Below are 25,531 nucleotides of genomic sequence, written 5' to 3' on the forward strand. Positions count from 1 at the left end.
AATAGTGTAAATTTCAATATCAAAATTATGTAGATGTCATTTGTTCTTCCTTTTCTTGTTCTCCTTCATAATTCATGGAACTTTGGGTTTAATGTTATTCTCTGCTGCCTATTCTATTCTGTTCATCTCCTTGTTTGCTTTTGATAATCAAATTACAAAGCAGAGGACATAACATGGGGGATTAGTACTCTGTTTCAAGGAAAAATCTAATCCAATTTGGAATTGAATTGTGTTTATGTTGTTGAGATGATAATGGAGTTACAGAAAGGAACATATAAAATTCTTCAAGTACAGATATTTTAGGCTGTCTACAGTTGGATGTCAAATTCAAACTTTTCTTCCATATGGTGGACTCACAAAAGGGTCTCTCTCTTCTTTCCTTTTTTGCTTGATTTTTATGGAATTAAGTAGAGTTTATTCAGGAAATCAAGATTAAATCACTCATTGATTTCTGGGTTTTTGATTTGGGAAGTAACATGGCACCCATCTTTTGTCCAGTTTTGGACAAGTGTTCGGCTACCCATGTTTAATGAATCCAATTAAATATGTTCAGGGAAAAAGACAGAAACAGAGCCGTTGTGACCGTTCTGTAGAAAACTCTATTTCTGTTTTTTTAGTCAAATAATCCAAAATTAGTTCTCTCTTTTTAGCTGTAATGAAGAATCAACAAGTTGAAGTTTGAATCTTTAACATGCATATAGACAAGTGAAGAAACTAATGAAACCTTAATGTGAGTCTTAACTGTGAAGATCTAAAATAAAAAATTTATGCATCTTGTCTATGTCCTTGAATGTCAATCTGTCCAATGTCAAAATTACAAGAATTGGGGATCAATGATGTACGAGCTATGTAACAACAATGGAGACTTTGGCCTTTTGCCAAAAGAGTTGGGGATACATCTGCCAACATCTTCAGCTTAACCAACTAAAAAAGGACAGAAACACCATAACAACTTCGTCAAAATGAAGCTCTCCTCGGACAAAACTATGTCGAAACTCCACCGGCATTTCTTTTACTATGTCGAAAACTCCATTTCTTGGAAACCAAGTGAACGCAAGACAAAAACCGAGCTACTTAAAACTAGGCGGCATATCCTCTATAGTTTCTCATGTGGGTCTCTGTTCATATGTGGAACAATTTACCCATCGATCGCAAAATATGAATGAATATCAGAACCTTTGGCTTTGTGTTAAATGAACACAAAATTTAGATTCTTCCTTTCATAGGAAACATCACCCTTCTAGGGAGAAGAAGAGAAAGGAAAAAAAGAAAAAAAGAATCATCTGATGCACAAGACAAGAAGATGGTTAGATGCAAGACAAGAAGACAGTTAGAATTTTCTTTGCATAGAAAATGCCACCCTTCTAGGGAGGAAAAATAGAATGAAAAAGAAGAAAGATTCATCTGGCAGACAACATAAGACTGTTAGAGATCCATCCATTTGCTAACATTTCTAGCGCACAAGACAACAAGATCTTTATATATAAGACATCAAAAATGTTAGAGATCCATTGGTAACATTAGTCAAGCCAATGAAAAAGAAGAAGAAGAAAAGAACCACCACCATGACAAGAAAAGTTTAGTCAAACTGATGTTCCAAAGGGAAAAGGAGGCTGAAACTGCACGGAAGAATTGAAACTAACATAGGGAAACAAGTTTCTCTTCGAGAGCTAAGAGCTTTGGCCAAAACCCTTCAGAGCAACTGCTCTTCTTGATTATGCATATACACACCATGTTTTCTCGATTAGACAACTCACTTATATCAAATGAAAAGCCATATGTATAACAATACTAGTTTTTCTAGCATTACGAAATCTCATTTGGGACTTAGATTTCTTTCATAAACACCATAATAAACACATCCCAATTAGCCAATACGAATCAACAACAATGTTGCGTAAAAATTACTTTAAAGAAATAGTATCTTAATTCCCAGAAATAGTACACACTCAAGCATCTCTTCATGTTTTGGTATATATCAACTGGAGAACTTATGGAAGCTACAAAATGGATTTGAAGAAAGAACAGGAGAAGGCAAATCTTAACCGTGCATACACTAGCAAGCCTGTCATCTCAAAAAATCAAGAGAAATTTGCTCTCCTATCGAGACAAAATTTATTTGAAAATAAACAAGGCAATTTCATTGCATATATACATTGCCTCAATTGTTTATCAAACCAACTTATAATGAGTTGAAAACAAGCAGAGTTGTAGGACTGCATAACATCTGGGAACAAAAGCATACTTCAGAAGCTGGACTGCTTATATGAATTTGTCCAATAAAAAGTAATAGCAACGAGTAATCCACAACTCTATATGGTAAAACCACACTTGCCGCCAATATGGATTTATCCATAGCACTGTTGCGATTCCCAACAATACCATAATGTAAGATACCGCAAAACTGATGTAGAAAACAAACATGTCCATGAAACTATCATCATCACCTTCACCAGAAAATTCATTTGGAATTGGCAATTCAGAATCGATTTCATTGCAGCTGTTATTCAATGGAGGTCCACAAAGACGAGGATTTCCCTCATAACTGCTTTCATCAAAGGTCCCGAATTGAGCTTTTCTATCTGGAACTGGTCCTGACAAATTATTGTGTGCCACAGTGAACACTTCAAGAGAGTTCAACTCGATAAGCTGCGGGGGAATTCGGCCATTCAAGTAGTTGTAAGAAAGATCCAAACTTTCTATGCTTTTTAAGTTGAAGAATGTCTCTGGGATCGGCCCAATCAGATTGTTGTGTGATAGGTTTAGTGCTCTAACTCTGCTTAAGTTTCCAAATTGATGGGGGATTTCACTACAGAACTGGTTGCTGGAGAGGTCAATCCCAGACATTTCACGAAGGATCAAATATGATGAGTAACTAAGCAAAATGTTCTTTGTCACAAACTCTATCACTTCATGTGCACCAATCCTCAAATTTGCAAGGTAATTTTGGTATCCAAAAGTCAAATTACCAAAACAAGGAAGCAAGCCACCTGAAAAATTATTCAACGAAAGATCCAAGAAGCTTAATTTGCTTAATTGGCATAAATCAACAGGAATTTGGCCATGAAAATGATTTTCTTTCAATAGAAGAGCAACCAAGTTTGAGAGGTTCCCGATCCAACTTGGGATGGTGCCATTGAAGTTGTTATCTCTTAGATCTAGAGTCACCATCTCAGCAAAGCTCATAAAAGCATTTGGCAGTGGTCCTGACAACTTATTTTTTTGCAAATGAACGAACTTTATATCTGTTAAATTGATGAAACAAGGTGGAATATTTCCAGAAAGATTGTTCCTTGAGAGATCCAAAAAATAAAGATAATTCATATTGCATAACTCCCGAGGAATAGGACCCTCCAATTGATTATCAGATAGAACCATTGCCTCTAAATTTGATAACTTTGATATCCATCTTGGAATCCAACCAGCAGAGAAGGAGTTACGACTTATATCCAACAAAACTAGAGAGTTCACGGATGAGAAATCAGGTATCTTCCCTTCAAGCTTATTGTTATCCAACCAAAGATACTCAAGTAAACTTGAGTTGAAACTTGTTCGATTTACATGACCACAAAATTTGTTGTTTGATAGTTTCACAGATGCTAATGAGGACCACGGGCTGACAAACTGCTCCGGTATAGCACCCGAAAAATTATTCTTTGAAATATCCAGATATTCTAAAGACTTTATATCACGCAAACTAGGCAGGATATTGCCTTGAAAAGAATTTTCAGACAAAACTAAGCCCTTTAGATTTGGAAAAATTGAACTTACGTTTGTCGGAATTTGACCTTGTAGCTGATTGCGGGATATATCCATCAAAGAAAGATTTGGATTGGGATGAGATGGACATGGGAAGAAGCCCACAATGGAGTTATCACTCATCGAAATCGTCTCCAATCTTGTGTTATTTTCAAATAACCACAACGGGAAAACTCCACCAAAGTTGTTACCAGAGAGATGAATGGATCTCAAGTCGTACTGGTAGTAGAGGAAGTTTGGAAGGTTTACCAGCTTATATTTCTTTGGTGTATAACTTGACAAATCTAACTCTTGAAGCTGGAATTTTGGAGTCCAAGTTTGACGGACAGTGTCTACAATTAAGTCACATTCCCTACAGTACAAACGCTTAAGATTTGAAAGGTTTGCAAATGAATGGAATGATATTGGGACTTGAAAGTTTTTATATCCAAGTGAGAGAAACTCGATGGACAAGAGATTGGATATGGGAGTGGAGACAAGGTTGCCGGCAATTTGATTACCGGATATATCCAAATACCTAAGAGATGATAGGTTAGCCAAACATTGTGGAAGCGTCCCCTCAAGTGAATTATAATTCAGATAAAGCTCCTGCAAGTTCTTCAATTGGCACAAACCTGCAGAGTAAATCATTTGCAATTTATATAATTTACAGCTGTCTGTGGATAATAATGAGAAAAGTAAGCTAGAGCGGTTTGATATATATGATAAGTGAAAATCAATATAGTTAAAGAGAGATAATAACCTTGTCCTAGTATGGTATTCTCAAGACCAGCACACCCTGTGACACCTAGAGTTTTCAGAGAACCCAATCTTCCAATGCTTGAGAGGAAGTCTTGATGGAGAGTAGAATAATACAGGAACAACTCTTCCAGTGTGCTCAAATTGCCTAACCCTATACATACGTAGATGGAAACACCAACTTATTCTTTTGTTTTAGGAAAATGGATATCAACATAAAGTGTGTGCGTACGTGGAAATATATACTTATCTACACATGAAGCATAAATTATGTAAATTCTGACATAACGTACCTTGATGGATTGTTGTCTCACTGAGATTACTATATTCAAGATCCAGTGTCTTCAGGGATGAGAACCCCCCTAATGATTGCAGCACTACAAAGCTTTTTCCATAGTTTAGGAAGTTGCCTAATCGGAGGATCTTAAGCTTGTCCAGAGTTGTCGAATCTATAATAGTGAATACAAACAATCTCCAATCCTGTTAGGTTCTGCTCCAACAATTCTGAGTTGACGATATATACTAAAAATCACATCCATGAAATGAAATAATATACAAGACTACAATACAAGATATATCTTTGTCCATTAAAAAAGAAGTTAGATGCTTATAATCAATGTAACGTGATGCAACGTGATTTTGTTTCGGGAATGAAAATTCACCAAATTTAATGACTTTGCTTAAAAGCTGTATAATATGATATATCCAATTGACGATTTTATCAATACCTTCAGGGCCCACAAATTTTTCAATCGCATTGTAGCTGATGTCTAGCTCCTCTAACTTCTTTAACGATTCCAACTCTGAATAAAGAAGAAAAAAATAAATTAAAATGATTAAATAGCTGATGTCATTGGTGCTGGTTTGGTAATTAAGGCTCAACCTCTAACATGGAAAGCCCCCGCCATTTTGTTGTAGGCTAAATTGAGAGACTTGAGTTGGAGAAGTCCACGAAGGGAAGAAAGAACACTGTTATTGAAGAGGTTACCCTCCAAATTAAGGACCTCCAGATTACTCCATGTCAGTAGTCTATCAACACCTGCTCAAATTTCACATGATTTCATTTGTACACAAGTCCAAGTGTCCTGGAGAGTTTTTCCTAACAAACACGATTATTATTGATCATGAACTCATACCTTGAAAGGAACCAAAGCTTTCAATACTATTCCAACTCATATCCAACTTCTCCAAGTTGATCAGATGATTAAATTCTACCCAAGATCAACACACACAAGTAAAAAATTAGAGCCTACACCAATAGTTTCTACTTTTTTTTTTTCCTTTTTTGTAACATAAACTAATGGAATACATACCATGTGCATGAATTGTTCCATTCAATCCAGTACCCATGAGATTTAAAACTCTCAAGGAAGAAAGACCACGTAGAGATGAGAGGATTTTGTTGCCAACAAAATTAAAACTCAAATCAAGAAGCTCCAAATTCCTCAACCTCAATAATCTTCCAAAATCTGCCATAGTTTAAATGAAACAAACAAGTGGACATACACAAAAACAAAAATAACAGTGCATTTTTTTAAAGTTATAAAATCTGAGGAATTTAAGCTTACCATTTTTATGTGTTGGTGATCTCATCTTATTTCTGTATAGATAAAGTGACTTGAGAGAAGAAATCTCACTCAGAGATGATATAATGCTGGAATCAAAGTTGTTGTAACTTAAGTCGAGAACCTCTAGATTGCTCAACCTCGATGATAATACTTCAAATCCTGCAACAAGATTAATTTTGCCAGAAATTTGGGAATCAATTCCCAAGATGAACCAAATACTTGAAATAATATATACACAATCATTTCTAATGTTGAAATATAAAAATGATGACCTTCATTCTCAATACAACCAAGTATCCAATTGTGACTTAGGTTAAGACTTCTCAGTTCTTCAAAGGGAAGAAAATAAGATGCATTTAGATACCAATCAGACATTCCCCAACCATTATAAAGGGATAGTTGGATTACTCGCCCTGTAGAAGTATTGCACTCGACCATGTCCCATTGACAACAGTTTGAACTCTCCTCACCCTTCATTGGCCAGTTAAGGCGAGTGAAAAAAGGTTTGAGTTGTAAGAGTGAAGCCCTCTCCAGGTCCCAACACCCATGACTCCAAGACCCATCTAACAACACCAACATTATTACAGCCACAAGTATAAACTTTAGATTTCCCATCTCTATTTGCTTAAAGAACTAACTAATGAAATTTATGCAAATTCCTCCAGGACTTCTTATAGATGATGGAGAGGCACCAGTGTCTTCTTAACAAGCCATCCATTGACATGATCTCCCTACAAAGAGAGCAACTTTCTTGGATGTATCTTCTTGACTTGGGTCCAGCTAAAACAAACAATTTATGTCATTAGCTAGCAACTTTCTTGGTTGCATCTTCTTGACTTGGGGGTCAAGCTAAAACAAACAATTTATGTCATTGTCCACAATGTCACATTACTTTGATGCCAGCCTGTAAAAAGAATCGAAGGGCTCTATTTTTTTTTCTGAGTTCTAATTTGCTTCAAATTTCCTTTCATGGCCGATGTCCATCAAAATAGGACAACACCTATTTCTACAAAAGTTATGGGGATGAGAAGACTCTTTGCATACGTAGCTAATATGTCTAATCCATGAAGAAAATGTCTTGCCCCCTAAAGTACGCCACTTTGAATGTTGTATCCATAAATCACACTAGCCAGGAAAAATTTACAAATGGATGTGATCGTTCATCCATGAATTTTCTTCAGTGAGAACAGTGGTCCTGATATCACATGTAGCTGGCAACTAGCTTGGATGCATCTTCTTGACTTGGGGTCAACTAAAACCTATCATTCACGTCATGAATTAGCTGGATACTTGCTTGGATGCATCTTCTTGACTCGGCGTCAACGACTTTGTTAGAAACGCTATGCATAATAACGAAAAAATTAATTTTGCCCCTTAAGCACGCCACATCATCATTTCCGAAGATTAGGGGATACTTATTCCCCAAAAATGTTGACCGATTTTACACATACATAGCACCAAGGATTACTTTGTGATTTCTTATTCTCCATCTTCATTTTTATTTTATAAATGCCTCTAAAAAACTGGAAGTCAAAACTAGACTTTTTTTGGAATGTTACTATCAGTTTCGAAAGTGATAGTCCAAATTTCACATTTTAAGGTCAATTTTCACTTTTGTTTTTGAAATGTGAGTTTAAGAGTAATTTTAATCTAATGAAATGCTATGGGTGGTATTAGACCATCTGCATCAACTATTCTTAACAAATTCTCTATATTTACAATAAAAATTCACTTTCTACATATTTACAATTTGCCTAACAATATCAGCTCGCATCAAATACTCTAAACCAATTAAGTACTCTAAACCAATTCTTAATCATTTAAATATTCAATTTAACAATCATCTTGTAACGACCCATCCCGAAGGAGGGTATGCGGAATTACCAAATTGCCCAAAACATAAACTGTCTATGCAAAATCCTCCAAAAATCATTTAATACAATTCCAAAATGAATTAAATGTATTTAAAAATCTATTCAGACATAATTAATAAGTCTTTAAAATTTAAACAAAACGGAAGTCTTTATAATATCAACCCTACACTACCCATAAATCACAATTGTATCCATGGGGAAACCGCTCACATCTAGAAAAATTGGCTGCCATTTGTGAATTCATCTGAAAGGGAAGAAAAAATTAGAGGTTGAGCTAAATAACCCAGTAGGGGTATAATACCCGATAAGGACCCGAACATCCATGAGGCGGATACCGAGAGAAAGAGAGCAAATCACAATAATGTGAAAAATAGTAGAATTAGACTATAGATACTACAACCAACTCGATGCAAGGCAAAAAAAGGGCATAGACAAATGGGTAATATATGAGGGGATAAATCCTAGACAGTGATCAAATACCCTGTACAATCAAATGGGTAATTGGTAAGGGATAAATTCTAGACAATGATCACATCTTCCGATGGTGTGTCGCGAGCACAACCATTGCACAAAACCAACCAATCAAGCCAAAGCTATCACATCCACAATACAACTCACAATCACAATCAAGTCCATGCAAACAAACAATAAACCATATTTCATGATGCATGTATATGGTGATTCAATGAATAATCTAGCCATGAATTCCCTATGTCTCCAAAGCCGTGAAGATCAGTAAAGCGTGTGGCATCGAAAATCAAAGAAAGTCATCTAGAAGCAGGCGAATGCCATTAGGGTTTTTCTTTCCTTTTTTTAGAGAGTGCCAGTTTTGTGAAGGAAGGATACATATATATCGTAGGCTAATTTAAGTATTTTTTTTTTATTTTTTTAGGAATTTTGCTTTTTACCCCATACTTTCTTCCATTTCTTCTTTTACCCTCAAGAATCTCATTTGAGTTCAATTATACTCCTACTGAAAATTTGGGGTTTTACACATCTTTAATTGATTTAAACTCAATTCATTTTAGAACTATTATAACACATAAAATCTTACCGTATTAAAAGAATACATAAATTGACATTAATATTTTCCTAAATTAAATATATCATATTACAATAATTAATTTATTCAATATTTAATTTGTTGCAGGCCATATAAAATAAAAAAAAATAATTTCAACTTGTTTTTATTTTATACAGACCGTTTAGAATAAGAAAGTAACATGTACATAACAAAAAAAAAACCTCACCCGTACCTCTCACTTTAAAATGAGAATATAATCATGGTTGTCGCTTACGCCAGGCAGTGATACCTGCCTTAAGTTGCTGCTTATATAACAATTTTATTTATAAGAAAGTTTCGAGGAACAATGTTGTATGTAACCAGGATCGATAATAATCTAGCGGAGTAATTGATTGAAGGAGTGGATGAAATAAAGAAAGGATCTTGCTTTTAGGCTCGCTCTAGCCTCTAGATCGGATGGTTCCATGGGGCCTATGACTATCGGTGAAAGGCGAAATCCATTTTTTCCATCTGTTTCAGGCGAATTTTACTTTATTTTATCATGATTGCATAGTTTAGTTACCCGCTAGATTAAAGTTTTGCAAAAGAAATCAAACGGTGTATTGTATAAGAAATATATTATACAAGCCTAATATTAAATTGTTTCCAAATACTAGATATGATTAACTTATATATCAACAAAATTATGATATTGAATAGTAAAATTATACTATCTTATATGGGGTCCGGAATGTAGCCTAGGAGTAGTAGCTATTGGCTTTTACATAACATGCCCCTTTTCACTTGTTAGAAACTAGAAAGCCAATTCCTTACTGATATTCATAAACCCAAAATTTTCCCTAAGGAATAGACATTGCACTTAATTTTTTTTGCTTTTAACCACTGACCACTTCAATGTTTGGATTCCTAGGATTGATATTTGAGACCCACAACGAAAAATAAACGAACCAGATTTTATTGTTCGTGGATAAGCCATATTGTTGTTTTTGTGAAATCATATATTGTTCTTCAAAATAGGACAAAGACATGTTCATACAAAAGTCTTGGGGATGGGATGATTTTCTGCGTAGCTGGTAGGTCCAATCCGTGGAGAAAATGTTTTACCCCTAAAACACGCAACTTAAGATTCTATATCCATAAATCACGCTAGATAAGAAAAATATACAAGTGGATGTGATAATTCATCCAGGAATTTCTACATCATCTTCGGTGATAACACAATAAATCCTGATAATAATTGACTACCATAGAAGAAGTTTTAACATTCAATGATGTTAGTCGTAATATTTACTGTTATCATTTGAAGAAATTGAGAGAAGTCTGAAGAGGATGTATTGATAAATTTTACACATACATAGCGCAAGAGACGAGGAGACTAATGCAACCTTCATGCCGAATTTTATTAGAGACATGCAGCCATGAGTTCATTGTCAAAACCCGCAAGAATTAAGGATAACTAGCATCATCGCAAAACCCGCAAGAATTAAGGATAACTAGCATCATCGCTGCGCCGATGGCGCAACTCAAATGCTCTCAGGACAATTCACACATGATATGACACCACGTTGTTATCAGAAATTGAGCAAGCAAACTTGTCAATAAATTTATTTTCAATTTAACAACACGAACAATATCTTATTTTCAAGACAAATAGATTGTTGTTCACTGTAGTCTTTTACCTTGCTGTTGCTGCTGAATGTAACCATGAATTTCATTCGTCTTCTTTTAAATTCAAACCATTTAACCCCTAATCCAGATCACACCCATTACTGTGGAGTTTGAACTATGTGTACTCAGTGTCAATATTCTCTTTACTTATCTGTACATTATTCTAGTTTTTTGTCCTACGCATGTGAACCAACTCAATCCCCTACTACTCCTTGTGATGGTCTTAAGAAGCAATGATGACTGACAGTATCGTTCTTGATCCTTTGGAAAAATAACCCAGCTAGTCAAAAAATAGCCCAGTCAACCCAGGTTCAGTGAGAACAATGTCAGAAGCACTTCTAGCAGCATCAGCTACAGCAATTCCAATATATGCCTTCTTCAAAGCAGGAACATTATTAAGCACCAGGAATGCCACCCCAACTAAAAGAAGTCATCTATAAGACAAAACAGCAGTAAGCTGGAGAAAGTTCAGCTTGCCTACAAAATGATGACCATTAATGAACCAGAGATATTTTTTCAATCCCCAGAATGCTAAATTATATAATTTGATAAGCAAGAGAAGTATATCTTCCCATCATCAAATTGAGCACGATAAAACTGTTAAAAAGACCCCTCCCCAATGTTGTCAGCATTGAAGCTGCCAGTAGCCATCTGCAGATCTGCTATTGAATATGATTTTAAAAAGCAATGTAACAACAAAAATGCAATTGACAAATGATATTACTGTATATCCAAATGAAAATAATCATATTTGTGTCCACATATCAAAGAATTCAATGACTATGAATCCCTGAATACCACTGCAAATAATCATATTTGATCATAATGCAAGACAGGAACACTGATTGATAAGTGCGACCACACATACCTATGACTACTTGAATAAGTCTCAATTTCTATAAAAAATAAAAAGAAAAAGAATAATTCACAATTTCATTATTAACTTCGAAATACATGAAGGAAATCATAAGTGAACTGAAATATTTTAATTACCCTCATGAAGAAACCCCAAACCCCATAAGAAGAGTTCAGTCCCAGTAGTTTGGTACTTGAGATTCCTTGCTTCCAATTCAGCTATGGTACTTGAGTTTTCTTGCTTCCTTCCCAAAATTCTAATCTATCTTCGCCAATCTTAAGTCATTTTATAATGATATATAGATAACCAAACGGTCACATAAGTTCGAAATATTATAGAAAATGTGAAAACAATGTAGCAATGATTAATATTATATGTTAACCATCTATTCATACTAATACACATTAAAGCTGCAAATTCAGCAAGAAAATAGCATCAATATTGCTTAAAATAAGCTGAAGCACATACACATAACAATTGCATATGCTAGAAAAATAAAAGAGAAAATAAACAAAACACACAGTATGATATGTATTCCATTTCAGAAGTGTCAATCTGCCCTAATATTTGTAATAGGGCAACAAATACTCGGTTTATAATTATTAGCGCACTATCCAATTATGATGATACCCTGTGAACTCAATACAGGTTAATGAGGAGTAAATGTTAAAAATATGATAAGGTAAATAAAAGACAATAAACAACCAAATACACAAAAGCAAACCATGGTCAGAAATGCTGTCACACTTGGTTCGAAACAAACGATAGGGGCTAAACTCTAACCAATCTAACTGATTACAAATATCGACAAAACCTAGCTCATTACCATTCGCACCACCCAAACCAAGACATAAAACTGACACAACAATATGAATATGAAACTATAACTGACTGGATTTCAGAAGGGAAAAAAAAAATTCCAAACCAAATCCATGACATGTTTTGACTTGTTTCGACGTCCCTGCATCGCCAACCACCAAGCAGATCACAAATATTATACGTTATACATTTATTCATACTACACATTTAAATTTGCAAACTCAGCATCAATGTAGCTTAAAATAAGCCAAAGCACATACAAATGACAACAGCATATGTTAGAAGAACAAAAGGGACGAAACCAACACAATAACCATAAAATATTGTATATCAATGAAATCATGTTATTTTCTTAAATATCTGCTTATTTGCCGCTCTTTTTTTTCACTTTTCTTTAAAAAATCTGATATCTTCTCTCCTTTCCAGTTTTACTTCTTTGTTTTTTCTCACCTCACTCTTCAATTCCTACTTTAACCTTTATGTCTATCGGTTTTGTTTCTTTTCGTTCTTTTCATCTTCTTCCTTCCCTCCACTCCCCTCCCCTCCCCTTTTGTTTATCTGCCTTTTTCTTCTTTTTCTTTCGGGCTTTCAATTGCAGATCCATCATTGAGTAAGTAGTACCTCAGAAGATCTCTCTACCTTCTCTGGTGGCATGGAATGAGACACTTGAACACGTACCTCTCGGAGAGGCAAATAAGGCTTCTTTAAAGTGTCAACCTCTATATAACCAACGAAGCAAATTAAGTCAATATTAAACAATTGAAATGGACAATGCAACTGACACTCTACAGATTCTAAAGTCCTTTATGGGTTTAGATACGACAAACCTCCTCCTGGATCAGGATAGATAAACCAATACATTCCCCTTAAATATGAAAATAATTTCGCCTATTACTTTAGCCTGTTTTCCCCCCAATTGTTGACTATACTGATGATTTGTCCAGTCTATAATCCATACTTACTGGAAAACATCATCATTACTATATAGTTGAACTTGCACTAATTGTCACTATAGTGATAATTATAGACGCAGTCCACTACAGTCCTATTTTCATTGTTCTGTTTTTCATCTGTGTACATTATTCTAGATTTTTTTTTTATCTGTACAAACGGTGAAAACAAAATTAACAGTACCAAACCCATTGCTTTAAAAAAAAACCTCAGATTCAAGACATGGCACTGACAAAAAAAGATAAATCAATCATTTTGTATTAAATTAAATTTAAAGATACAACTAAAAGTCCTCATATCAGAAAATTAAATGCTAAAAACTCAAAATTTCTCACCTGTGAATAGGATTTGACGACACCACAAAACAACAACCCGTTATAGTCGGCTATCACCAAGTATTCTCCCCAAAACGGCTTCTCCAGGTAAGATGGCACCGTTCTTTGCAGACAAAAAACTATGGTACGTAGAGATCGAAAGCATTGAAGAGAGACATAGAGACGTCAATACCAATTACTCGGTCAATCGAATATCCTCCCAAGAAAATGAAGGAAAAGCTTCGATGAAACCTGATTAAAAGAGGGAAAACCTAATGGGTATACACGAAATCAATGTAATGAGGAAACTGAAGGAGAAATACCATCATGAACACGCCTTTACAGGTGTCCCACAGTTGTACTTCATTGACAAATAGTTTTTGTGTAGATTTAAGCACGTGTACACCTTTACATTACAGGTGTCCCTCATTGATGAAAATTACGATTTCATTCACACACTACATGTTTATTGAAAATACCAAACTACCCCCATCAAAAGCTTACACACGCGAGTAGAGTTTAGATATCAACTCGTCGGGAAAACAATTCTGAACAGGTGTCGGCAAGCCAGGCTTGCCTCACCCATAATAATATATAGTATAGATTGGGGATGAATGATGTACGAGCTATGTAACAACAATGGAGACTTTGGCCTTTTGCCAAAAGAGAAATGAAAATATGCAAGGAAGAATTTAGCCATCGATCGCAAAATGTGAATGAATATCAGAACCTTTGGCTTTGTGTTAAATGAACACAAAATTTAGATTCTTCCTTGCATAGGAAACGTCACCCTTCTAGGGATAAGAAGATATTAAAAAAAGAAAAAAAGATTCATCTGATGCACAAGACAAGAAGATGGTTAGATGCAAGACAAGAAGACTGTTAGAATCTTCTTTGCATAGAAAATGCCACCCTTCTAGGGAGAAAAAATAGAATGAAAAAGAAAAAAGATTCATCTGGCAGACAAGACAACAAGACTGTTAGAGATCCGTTCATTTGCTAACATTTCTAGTGCACAAGACAACAAGATCGTTAGATATAAGACATCAAAAATGTTAAGAGATCCATTGGTAACATTAGTCAAGCAAATGAAAAGAAGAGGAAGAAAAGAACCACCACCATGACATGAAAAGTTTAGTCAAACTGATGTTCCAAAGGGAAAAGGAGGCTGAAACTGCACCGAGGAATTGAAACTTACATAGGGAAACAAGTTTCTCTTCGCGAGCCAACAGCATTGGCCAGAACCCTTCAGAGCAACTTCTCTTCTTCTTGATTATGCATTATACACACTATGTTTTCTCCATTAGACAACTCACTTATATCGAAGTAAAAGCCCTATGTATAATAATACTAGTTTTTCTAGCATTACGAAATCTCATTTGGGACTTAGATTTCTTTCATGAACACCATAATAAACACATCCCAATTAGCCAATACGAATCAACAACAATGTTGCATTAAAATTACTTTAAAGCAATAGTGTCTTAATTCCCCAGAAATAGTGCACACTCAAGCATCTCTTCATGTTTTGGTACATATCAACTTGAGAACTTATGGAAGCCACAAAATGGCTTTGAAGAAAGAACAGGAGAAGGCAAATCTTAACCGTGCATACACTAGCAAGCCTATCATCTCAAAAAATCAAGAGAAATTTGCTCTCCTATTTGAATGATCGAGTTTAACACAAGAGGGGGGTGAATTGTGTCCCCAAATTCCAATTGGAATCCCTTTTTCAAATTTAAACAAATTAATGACAATTAACAAGTGGCACACAAATTTGGACTCTAATGATTATCCTAATCAATATTCAATCCAATGAAAGATGTGATACAATATAGTGAATGATCAAATATCAAATAATTAAGAATTGCACAAAACAGATTTTCAAACAGCACACTGCGCACAGATTTTTCAACTCAGATTTCACCTATCAAATGATATCGAAATGCAACGAAATTTTGTATGCAATGTCAAAACACCTTAATAAACACTATATCAAAATTTCAGATCAAAATTCAAAGTTTAAGGCAACCTGCTAATCTCGGACAGATCATGGTTTTGAAAATCCTACAATTTGAAACAAGTAGTAAATAGAAGCAAGTAAACAAGGAAATCAACACAGAGATTTATAGTAGTTCGGAGACCCTTCTCCTACGTCTACTACCTAGATTCACCAACCTAGGACTTTCCCAACTCCACTGAGGTGTGGTTTTAGGAGACCCACAAAACTCCTTACACCAAGGGTTTCTAAGAACTTCCTCAAACTTCAATGTTTACAATTTGTCCTAACAAAGGGACTTTCTCAATGGGGTTTTCAGCCAAGGTTCTCACAAGTTACCTCAAAGGTATTTGGTGTGGAACTCTCAAGATTACAACGACACTCTCAAAGGTAGGATTTTAAGAACAAGAGAGGTTTAGATTGTAATTAAAAAAGCCTAAAGGATATTGGAACTTCCCTCTTTCAAAAGTAAGAGTAGTGAGAAGTCTTTGATTGTAGAGGCTTGTAGTGGAGAAGATTGTTGTAGCAAATAGCAAGAAAGCTTGATGATTGATGAACTTGATAGCAAGAAGTTTCTCTCAAGGATAATTTTCAATTTGCTTCTCCAAGTAGAATGAAAGAGATGACCCCTCTTTTGTGTCAATGCTCTCCTATGCTTGCAGCCATTGGATCAAACTTCAAGAGTTGATCTTTACCAATAATTGCAGCTCCTAATCTTGGCCATTGATAACTCAAACAAATCAAATCTCAGCCCTTCCTTATAGAGCCGTTGCACATGTCTCAAGTAAGGCTATATTTGCAAGCAAAATGGTTGTCATAACCACAGCCATTGATTCTCTTTCTTGGTCTCCATCTTTGCCCTTCAAAGTTGTGTAGTACAACAAGTAAACCTCAGCCATAGGATGAAAATGTACTAACCAATCTTGTCCTTCCATTTTGGCTCCAAAACTTCAAAAGCAAATCCTAGGCAAGGGCTTTGTTTGGTTGCACCAAATTAATCTTCTTGGTAGCACAAGTTTTGAGTGAAAAAGCCAAACAAAGAATATACCACTTCTAATAGAGAGTACAAGGCTTGCCCCACATGTTTGTATATTTTTGGTAAAAGCCTTGTTGGACGAGTCTCCTCCAAGTATTTTCCTTCTCTCCTTCTTTTCTTCACATTCACAAGATGGTACTCCTGCACGTGTTCCTATCGATCGGACTTGATCACCGATTGATCGCGAATCAACTTTGTCATAAAATATGAAGTGCGGCCATCCACTTCTAATCGATCGGGAACCCAAACCGATCGATCGGTTTTCCTTTCGGGTATAGAATTTTGTACATATTCATTTCATGCCTTTTTTACTCCAATGAATACTTGAATACCTTCCATATGATCTCAATGCTTAGCCCTAAGGCTCGTTTCGATCATCACGTCAAGTCCTTAGTGGTAAGTTGGTGAAAATAGGATTTTCCATAGTTTCCTAGAGCTCCAAACTCATTCTTAGAAACCGGACTTCAAATATCTTGCACATGATGAATTCTGAGTTATATGAGACCACAAATATGATTAATCTATAAAGAAATAGGAGGTAGAACTCCCCAATTGCATGTAAGCTCAAAGAGCTTCATATAGAGCGCATAGGTTAATTATATTTGAAAAAGCAACCCAGAAAATTCATATTACTGCATGATAAATCAATTTTTATGTATTATAATGTCCATATAAAATTTCGTAACAATCGGAAATCGTTTGGTCACTCAACCAATCAAATAGGTCACTAATAGTGAAAACCGATATATTTTAAGTGTAAATTCAATGTCATTTTGCAAACTCAGTGTAAATGACTTTTTCTCTTGAACTTTACTAAGTCAAATATGTTCATAGTGGTGAAACTAAGGTGCACACGAAATTTCATTTAAATCGGAGTTCATTTGGTTCACCACGTTCACAAAGAACACATATGCACAAAATTAGGTAAAACCTAGTTTTGGCGGAATTTAAGCATATGACCAAATATATATGTGATGCACTTAATTTCTCATGATTATTATCCTAAAACATATATTAGACCTTCATGTGCATGTGGTTCAAGTTTCAAGTCATTTGGACCTAAGTTGGTTAATATATGATAATTGAAGAATTGATGCTCTAACTTAGTCCACGTTCTAGTTCATTTGCAATTCTGAATTTCCTGCAATATATTAAGCATGGGTACTTGTCAAATTCACATAGTATTAGGCAAAAGCCTCATTTAAAACATGTGATCATGTAAGATAATCAATAAAATATATTCATTTAAATTATACTCACATAAATCAAATATTGCTTTAATGTTTCAATATCATTTACAAATGATTTAATATCATTAAAATTAGACATGTAGAACCATAGGTCCAACATTATTGGGACACAATTTATTTGAAAATAAAAAAGGCAATTTCTTTGCATATGTACATTGCCTCAACTGTTTATCAAACCAACTTCTAATGAGTTGAAAACAAGCAGAGTTGTAGGATTGCATAACATCTGGGAACAAAAAGCATACTTCAGAAGCTGGACTGCTTATATGAATTTGTCCAATAAAAAGTAATAGCAACCAGTAATCCACAACTCTATATGGTAAAACCACACTTGCCGCCAATATGGATTTCTGCATAACACTTTTGCGATTCCCAACAATACCATGATGTAAGATACCGTAAAACTGATGTAGAAAACAAAAATGTACATGAAACTATCATCATCACCTTCACCAGAAAATTCATTTGGAATTGGCAACTCAGAATCGATTTCATTGCAGTTGTTATTCAATGGAGGTCCACAAAGACGAGGATTTCCCTCATAACTGCTTTCATCAAAGGTCCCGAATTGAGCTTTCCTATCTGGAACTGGTCCTGACAAATTGTTGTGTGCCACGGTGAACACTTCAAGAGAGTTCAACTCGATAAGCTGTGGGGGAATTCGGCCATTCAAGTAGTTGTAAGAAAGATCCAAACTTTCTATGCTCTTTAAGTTGGAGAATGTCTCTGGGATCGGCCCAATCAGATTGTTGTGTGATAGGTTTAGAGCTCTGACTCTGCTTAAGTTTCGAAATTGATGGGGGATTTCACCACAGAATAGGTTGCTGGAGAGATCAATCCCAGACATTTCACCAAGGATCAAATATGATGAGTAACTAAGCAAAATGTTCTTTGTCACAAACTCTATCACTTCTGGTACATTATCACTCATACTTGAATTTGCAAGGTAATTTTGGTATCCAAAAGTCAAATTACCAAAACAAGGAAGCAAGCCACCTGAAAAATTATTCAACGAAAGATCCAAGAAGCTTAATTTGCTTAATTGGCATAAATCAACAGGAATTTCGCCATGAAAATGATTTTCCTTCAATAGAAGAGCAACCAAGTTTGAGAGGTTCCCGATCCAACTTGGGATGGTGCCACTGAAGTTGTTATCTCTTAGATCTAGAGTCACCATCTCAGCAAAGCTCATAAAAGCATTTGGCAGTGGTCCTGACAACTTATTTTTTTGCAAATGAACGAACTCTATATCTGTTAAATTGATGAAACAAGGTGGAATATTTCCAAAAAGATTGTTCCTTGAGAGATCCAAAAAATAAAGATAATTCATATTGCATAATTCCCGAGGAATAGGACCCTCCAATTGATTATCAGATAGAACCATTGCCTCTAAATGTGATAACTTTGATATCCATCTTGGAATCCAACCAGCAGAGAAGGAGTTACGACTTATATCCAACAAAACTAGAGAGTTCACGGATGAGAAATCAGGTATCTTCCCTTCAAGCTTATTGTTATCCAACCAAAGATACTCAAGTAAACTTGAGTTGAAACTTGTTCGATTTACATGACCACAAAATTTGTTGTTTGATAGTTTCACAGATGTTAACGAGGACCACGGGCTGACAAACTGCTCCGGTATAGCACCCGAAAAATTATTCTTTGAAATATCCAGATATTCTAAAGACTTTATATCACGCAAACTAGGCAGGATATATATTGCCTTGAAAAGAATTTTCAGACAAAACTAAGTCCTTTAGATTTGGAAAAATTGAACTTACGTTTGTCGGAATTTGACCTTGTAGCTGATTGCGGGATATATCCATCAAAGAAAGAGTTGGATTGGGATGAGATGGACATGGAAAGAAGCCCACAATGGAGTTATCACTCATCGAAATCGTCTCCAATCTTGTGTTATTTTCAAATAACCACAACGGGAATTGTTACCAGAGAGATGAATGGATCTCAAGTCGTACTGGTAGTAGAGGAAGTTTGGAAGGTTTACCAGCTTATATTTCTTTGGTGTATAACTTGACAAATCTAACTCTTGAAGCTGGAATTTTGGAGTCCAAGTTTGACGGACAGTGTCTACAATTAAGTCACATTCCCTACAGTACAAACGCTTAAGATTTGAAAGGTTTGTAAATGAATGGAATGATATTGGGACTTGAAAGTTGTTATATCCAAGTGAGAGAGACTCGATGGACAAGAGATTGGATATAGGATTGGAGGCACTGTTTCCGGTGAGTTGATTACTGGATATAGCCAAATTCCTAAGAGATGACAAGTTAGCCAAACATTGTGGAAGTGTCCCCTCAAGTGAATTACTATACAGATAAAGCTCCTGCAAGTTCTTCAATTGGCACAAACCTACAGAGTAAATCATTTACAAGTTATATAATTTACACTTGCCTGTGGATAATAATGAGAAAAGCAAATATACTTAAGGAGAGAAAATAACCTTGCCAAAGTGAATCTTGATTGAAAACAGATTCATACAGGAACAACTCTTCCAGTGTGCTCAAATTGCCTAACGCTATACATACGTAGATGGAAACACCAACTTATTCTTTTGTTTTAGGAAAATGGATATCAACAGAAAGTGTGTGCGTATGTGGAAATATATACTTATCTACACATGAAGCATAAATTATGTAAACTCTGACATAACGTACCTTGATGGATTATTGTCTCACTGAGATTACTACATTCAAGATCCAGTGTCTTCAGGGATGAGAACCCCCCTAATGATTGCAGCACTACAAAGCTTTTTCCATAGTTTAGGAAGTTGCCTAATCGGAGGATCTTAAGCTTGTCCAGAGTTGTCGAATCTATAATAGTGAATACAAACAATCTCCAATCCTGTTAGGTTCTGCTCCAACAATTCTGAGTTGACGATATATACTAAAAATCACATCCATGAAATGAAATAATATACAAGACTACAATACAAGATATATCTTTGTCCATTAAAAAAGAAGTTAGATGCTTATAATCAATGTAACGTGATGCAACATGATTTTGTTTCGGGAATGAAAATTCACCAAATTTAATGACTTTGCTTAAAAGCTGTATAATCTGATATATCCAATTTAAGATTTTATCAATACCTTCAGGGCCCACAAATTTTTCAATCGCATTGTAGCTGATGTCTAGCTCCTCTAACTTCTTTAACGATTCCAACTCTGAATAAAGAAGAAAAAAATAAATTAAAATGATTAAATAGCTGATGTCATTGGTGCTGGTTTGGTAATTAAGGCTCAACCTCTAACATGGAAAGCCCCCGCCATTTGGTTTTCGGCTAAATTGAGAGACTTGAGTTGGAGAAGTCCACGAAGGGAAGAAAGAACACTGTTATTGAAGAGGTTATCCTCCAAATTAAGGACCTCCAGATTACTCCATGGCAGTAGTCTATCAACACCTGCTCAAATTTCACATGATTTCATTTGTACACAAGTCCAAGTGTCCTGGAGAGTTTTTCCTAACAAACACGATTATTGATCATGAACTCATACCTTGAAAGGAACCAAAGCTTTCAATACTATTCCAACTCATATCCAACTTCTCCAAGTTGATCAGATGATTAAATTCTACCCAAGATCAACACAGAAGTAAAAAAATTAGAGCCCACACCAATAGTTTCTACTTCTTCTTCTTTTTTTTCCCTTTTTTGTAACATAAACTAATGGAATACATACCATGTGCATGAATTGTTCCATTCAATCCAATATCTGCGAGATTTAAAACTCTCAAGGAAGAAAGATCTCGTAGGGATGAGAGGATTTTGTTATCCAAATCATTATAACCCAAATCAAGAAGCTCCAAATTCCCCAACCTCGATAATCTTCCAAAATCTGCCATAGTTTAAATGAAACAAACAAGTGGACATACACAAAAACAAAAAATAACAGTGCATTTTTTTAAAGTTATAAAATCTGAGGAATTTGCTTCAAATTTCCTTTCATGGCCGATGTCCATCAAAATAGGGCAACACCTATTTCTACAAAAGTTATGGGGATGAGAAGACTTTCTGCATATGTAGCTAATATGTCTAAACCATGAAGAAAATGTCTTGCCCCCTAAAGTACGCCACTTTAGATGCTGTATCCATAAATCACGCTAGCCAGGAAAAATTTACAAATGGATGTGATCGTTCATCCATGAATTTTCTTCAGTGAGAACTGTGGTCCTGATATCACTTGTAGCTGGCAACTAGCTTGGATGCATCTTCTTGACTTGGGGTCAACTAAAACCTATCGTTCACGCCATTAATTAGCTGGATACTTGCTTGGATGCATCTTCTTGACTCGGCGTCAACGACTTATTAGAAATGCTATGCATAATAGCGAGAAAAATTAATTTTGCCCCTTAAGCATGCCACATCATGATTTCCAAAGATTAGGGGATACTTATTCCCCAAAAATGTTGACCGATTTTACACATACATAGCACCAAGGATTACTTTGTGATTTCTTATTCTCCATCTTCATTTTTATTTAATAAATGCCTCTAAAAAATTGGAAGTCAAAACCAGACTTTTTTTGGAATATTACTATCAGTTTCGAAAGTAATAGTCCAAATTTCACATTTTAAGGTCAATTTTCACTTTTGTTTTTGAAATGTGAGTTTAAGATTAATTTCTTTTAATCTAATGAAATGCTGCAGGTGGTATTAGACCATCTACATCAACTATTCTTAACAAATTCTCTATATCTACAATAAAAATTCACTTTGTACAGACTTACAGTTTGCCTAACAGTATCAACTCGCATCAAATACTATAAACCAATTCTTAATCATTTAAATATTCAATTTAACAATAATCTTGTAACGATCCCATACTATCAAATGGGTAGTATATGAGGGGATAAATCCTAGATAGTGATCAAATACCCCGTACAATCAAATGGGTAACTGGTAAGAGATAAATTTCAGACAGTGATCATCTTGTAACGATCCGTCCCGGAGGAGAGTATGTGGAATTACCAAATTACCCAAAACATAAACGGTCTATGCAAAATCCTCTAAAAATCATTTAATACAATCCCAAAATGAATTAAATGTATTTAAAAATCCATTAAGACATAATTAATAATCTTTAAAATTTAAACAAAATGGAAGTCTTTATAATATCAACCCTACACTACCCATAAACCACAACTGTATCCATGGGGAAACCGCTCATGCCTCGGAAAGCTGACCACCATATGTGAATTCACTTGAAAGGGAAGAACAAAAAATAGAGGTTGAGCTAAATAGCCCAGTAGAGGTATATTACCCGATAAGGACCCGAATATTCATGAGACGGATATCGAGAGAGAGAGAGCAATATGATGTGAAAAATAGTAGAAGTAGACTACAAATACTACAACCAACTCGAAACAAGGCAAAGAAGGGCATAGACAATATGAAAATGAATCATGCCCCTCACTTCCAACTATTTTTTATTTTATGCAGAACATTTAGAATAAGAAGTAACATGTAAATAACAAAAAAAAAAACCTCACCCATACCCCCCACTTTAAAATAATATGATTAACTTATATATCAACAAAATTATGATATTGAATAGCAAAATTATACTATCTTATATGGAGTCAGGAATGTAGCCTAGGAGTAGTAGCTATTGGCTTTTACATAACATGCCTCTTTTCACTTGGTAGAAACTAGAATGCCAATTCCTTATTGATATCCATAAACCCAAAATTTCCCCTAAGGAATAGACGTTGCACTTAATTTTTTTTTGTATTTAACCACTGACCATTCAATGTTCGGATTCCTAGGATTGATATTTGAGACCCACAACGAAAAATAAACGAACCAGATCTTATTGTTTGTGAATAAGCCATATTGTTGTTTTTGTGAAATCATATATTGTTCTTCAAAATAGGACAGAGACCTATTCATACAAAAGTCTTGGGGATGGAATGACTTTCTGCATAGCTGGTAGGTCCAATCCGTGGAGAAAATGTTTTGCCCCCTAAAACACGCCACTTAAGATTCTATATCCATAAATCACGCTAGATAAGAAAAATTTACAAGTGGATGTGATAATTCATCCAGGAATTTCTACATCTTCTTCCAGGAATTGACTACGATAGAAGAAGTTTTAACATTCAATGATGTTAGTTACACTTATAATAATTGACTAAGAAATGAGAAGTTTTGACATTCACTGATGCTAGTTATAATATTTACTGTTATCATTTGAAGAAATTGAGAGAAGTTGTGATGTGAGATGTATTACAGCATGATAAGTTATAAGTCTGAAGAAGATGTATTGACAGATTTTACACATACATAGCACCAAGGATTACTTTATGATGTCTTATTTTCCATCTTCATATTTTATTTCATAAATACCCCTGAAAAACTGGAAGCCAAAACCAGACTTTTGATTCGAGAAAGGCATTATTGATTGAATTACAGAACATTCTAAGATGCAAAACATGAGAATATACCGAAGCATTATGTTCCACTCTTAAGAGAGAGACAGACATAGAGATTAGAGTGTGAATCTTGAAAGACCAATCATAGATTCAAGAGGCAATTAAATTATTTATGTGCCCATTTTTATTTAATAAAATTATAAAGTTCAGTGAATTGCCGTGTTTTCATTTTAGTTCTCTCACATTTCCTCCAAATGTAGTGAAGTTACTTCTCCCGGCCTCTTTAATCCATTTGGAAAAAATTACAAATGGATGTGATCATTCATCCATGAATTTCTACATCATCTTCAGTCAGAATTGGCAACTAGCTTGGATGCATCTTCTTGACTTGGGGTCAACTAAAACCTATCATTCACGTCATTAATTAGCTGGATACTTGCTTGGATGCATCTTCTTCACTCGGCGTCAACGACTTGTTAGAAACGCTATGCATAATAGCAAAAAAAATTAATTTTGCCCATTAAGGACGCCATTTCCAAAGATTAGGGGATACTTATTCCCCAAAAATGTTGACCGATTTTACACATACAGAGCACCAAGGATTACTTTGTGATTTCTTATTCTCCATCTTCATTTTTATTTAATAAATGCCTCTAAAAAACTGGAAGTCAACACCAGACTTTTTTGGAATACTACTATCAGTTTCGAAAGTGATAGTCCAAATTTCACATTTTAAGGTCAATTTTCACTTTTGTTTTTGAAATGTGAGTTTAAGATAAATTTTAATCTAATGAAATGCTATAGGTGGTATTAGACCATCTGCATCAACTATTCTTAACAAATTCTCTATATTTACAATAAAAATTCACTTTCTACAGATTTACAATTTGCCTAAGAATATCAACTCGCATCAAATACTCTAAACCAATTCTTAATCATTTAAATATTCAATTTAACAATCATCTTGTAATGACCCATCCCAGAGGAGGGTATGCGGGATTACCAAATTGCCCAAAACATAAACTGTCTATGCAAAATCCTCCAAAAATCATTTAAAACAATCTCAAAATGAATTAAATGTATTTAAAAATCCATTAAGACATAATTAATAAGTCTTTAAATTTAAACAAAGTAGAAGTCTTTATAATATTAACCCTACACTACCCATAAACCACAACTGTATCCATAGGGAAACCGCTCATGCCTCGAAAAGTTGACCGGCTTCTGTGAATTCACTTGAAAGGGAAGAACAAAAAATAGAGGTTGAGCTAAATAGCCTCGTAGTG

At 35.0% G+C, this 25,531-nt stretch overlaps 2 protein-coding genes and 1 long non-coding RNA gene across 4 annotated transcripts in view; all 3 read right to left on the reverse strand.

The window, feature by feature from the left end:
* LOC119997024 (receptor-like protein 13) overlaps positions 1-21,771 on the reverse strand; it is an 81,159-nt gene extending 59,388 nt beyond the window's left edge. The window contains exons 1-6 of the mRNA XM_038843795.1: positions 21,555-21,771; positions 21,372-21,446; positions 21,122-21,277; positions 20,967-21,041; positions 20,532-20,687; positions 20,318-20,392 (exon numbers count right to left, since the gene is read on the reverse strand). Coding sequence (XP_038699723.1) covers positions 20,318-20,392; positions 20,532-20,687; positions 20,967-21,041; positions 21,122-21,277; positions 21,372-21,446; positions 21,555-21,717 — 700 coding nt within the window. The 5' untranslated portion in view covers positions 21,718-21,771. The remainder of the gene's footprint in view (positions 1-20,317; positions 20,393-20,531; positions 20,688-20,966; positions 21,042-21,121; positions 21,278-21,371; positions 21,447-21,554) is intronic.
* LOC119997147 (receptor-like protein 56) lies at positions 1,986-6,806 on the reverse strand. Its single transcript, XM_038843979.1, has 9 exons — positions 6,338-6,806; positions 6,066-6,224; positions 5,811-5,966; positions 5,634-5,708; positions 5,381-5,536; positions 5,226-5,300; positions 4,791-4,946; positions 4,502-4,651; positions 1,986-4,373 (listed from the first exon to the last, which is right to left on the reverse strand). Exons 1-9 carry the CDS (start codon positions 6,678-6,680, stop codon positions 2,263-2,265), a joined length of 3,381 nt encoding a protein of 1,126 aa, XP_038699907.1. The 5' UTR covers positions 6,681-6,806; the 3' UTR covers positions 1,986-2,262.
* LOC119997151 lies at positions 10,578-13,940 on the reverse strand. 2 transcript variants are annotated; one of them, XR_005467969.1, is made up of 3 exons: positions 13,593-13,939; positions 11,625-13,025; positions 10,578-11,290 (listed from the first exon to the last, which is right to left on the reverse strand). It is a non-coding gene; the product is annotated as an uncharacterized LOC119997151 (long non-coding RNA). The 2 variants fall into 2 exon arrangements; XR_005467968.1 differs by having other exon boundaries at positions 11,625-13,940.
* Positions 21,772-25,531: the final 3,760 nt, after the last annotated feature.

This window comes from Tripterygium wilfordii, chromosome 4 (assembly GCF_013401445.1).
Source record: "Tripterygium wilfordii isolate XIE 37 chromosome 4, ASM1340144v1, whole genome shotgun sequence".
NCBI classification, from domain to species: Eukaryota; Viridiplantae; Streptophyta; class Magnoliopsida; order Celastrales; family Celastraceae; genus Tripterygium; species Tripterygium wilfordii.

Bases quoted from the DNA above. Each gene is read 5' to 3' on its own strand.
- LOC119997147 (XM_038843979.1), bottom strand. From the start codon at position 6,680: ATGGGAAATCTAAAGTTTATACTTGTGGCTGTAATAATGTTGGTGTTG. The intron at 6,225-6,337 runs GTCATCATTTTT...ATCTTGTTGCAG, and splicing joins TGGTTGTATTGAGAATGAAG to GATTTGAAGTATTATCATCG. The intron at 5,537-5,633 runs GTATGAGTTCAT...AAATTTGAGCAG, and splicing joins AAGCTTTGGTTCCTTTCAAG to GTGTTGATAGACTACTGACA.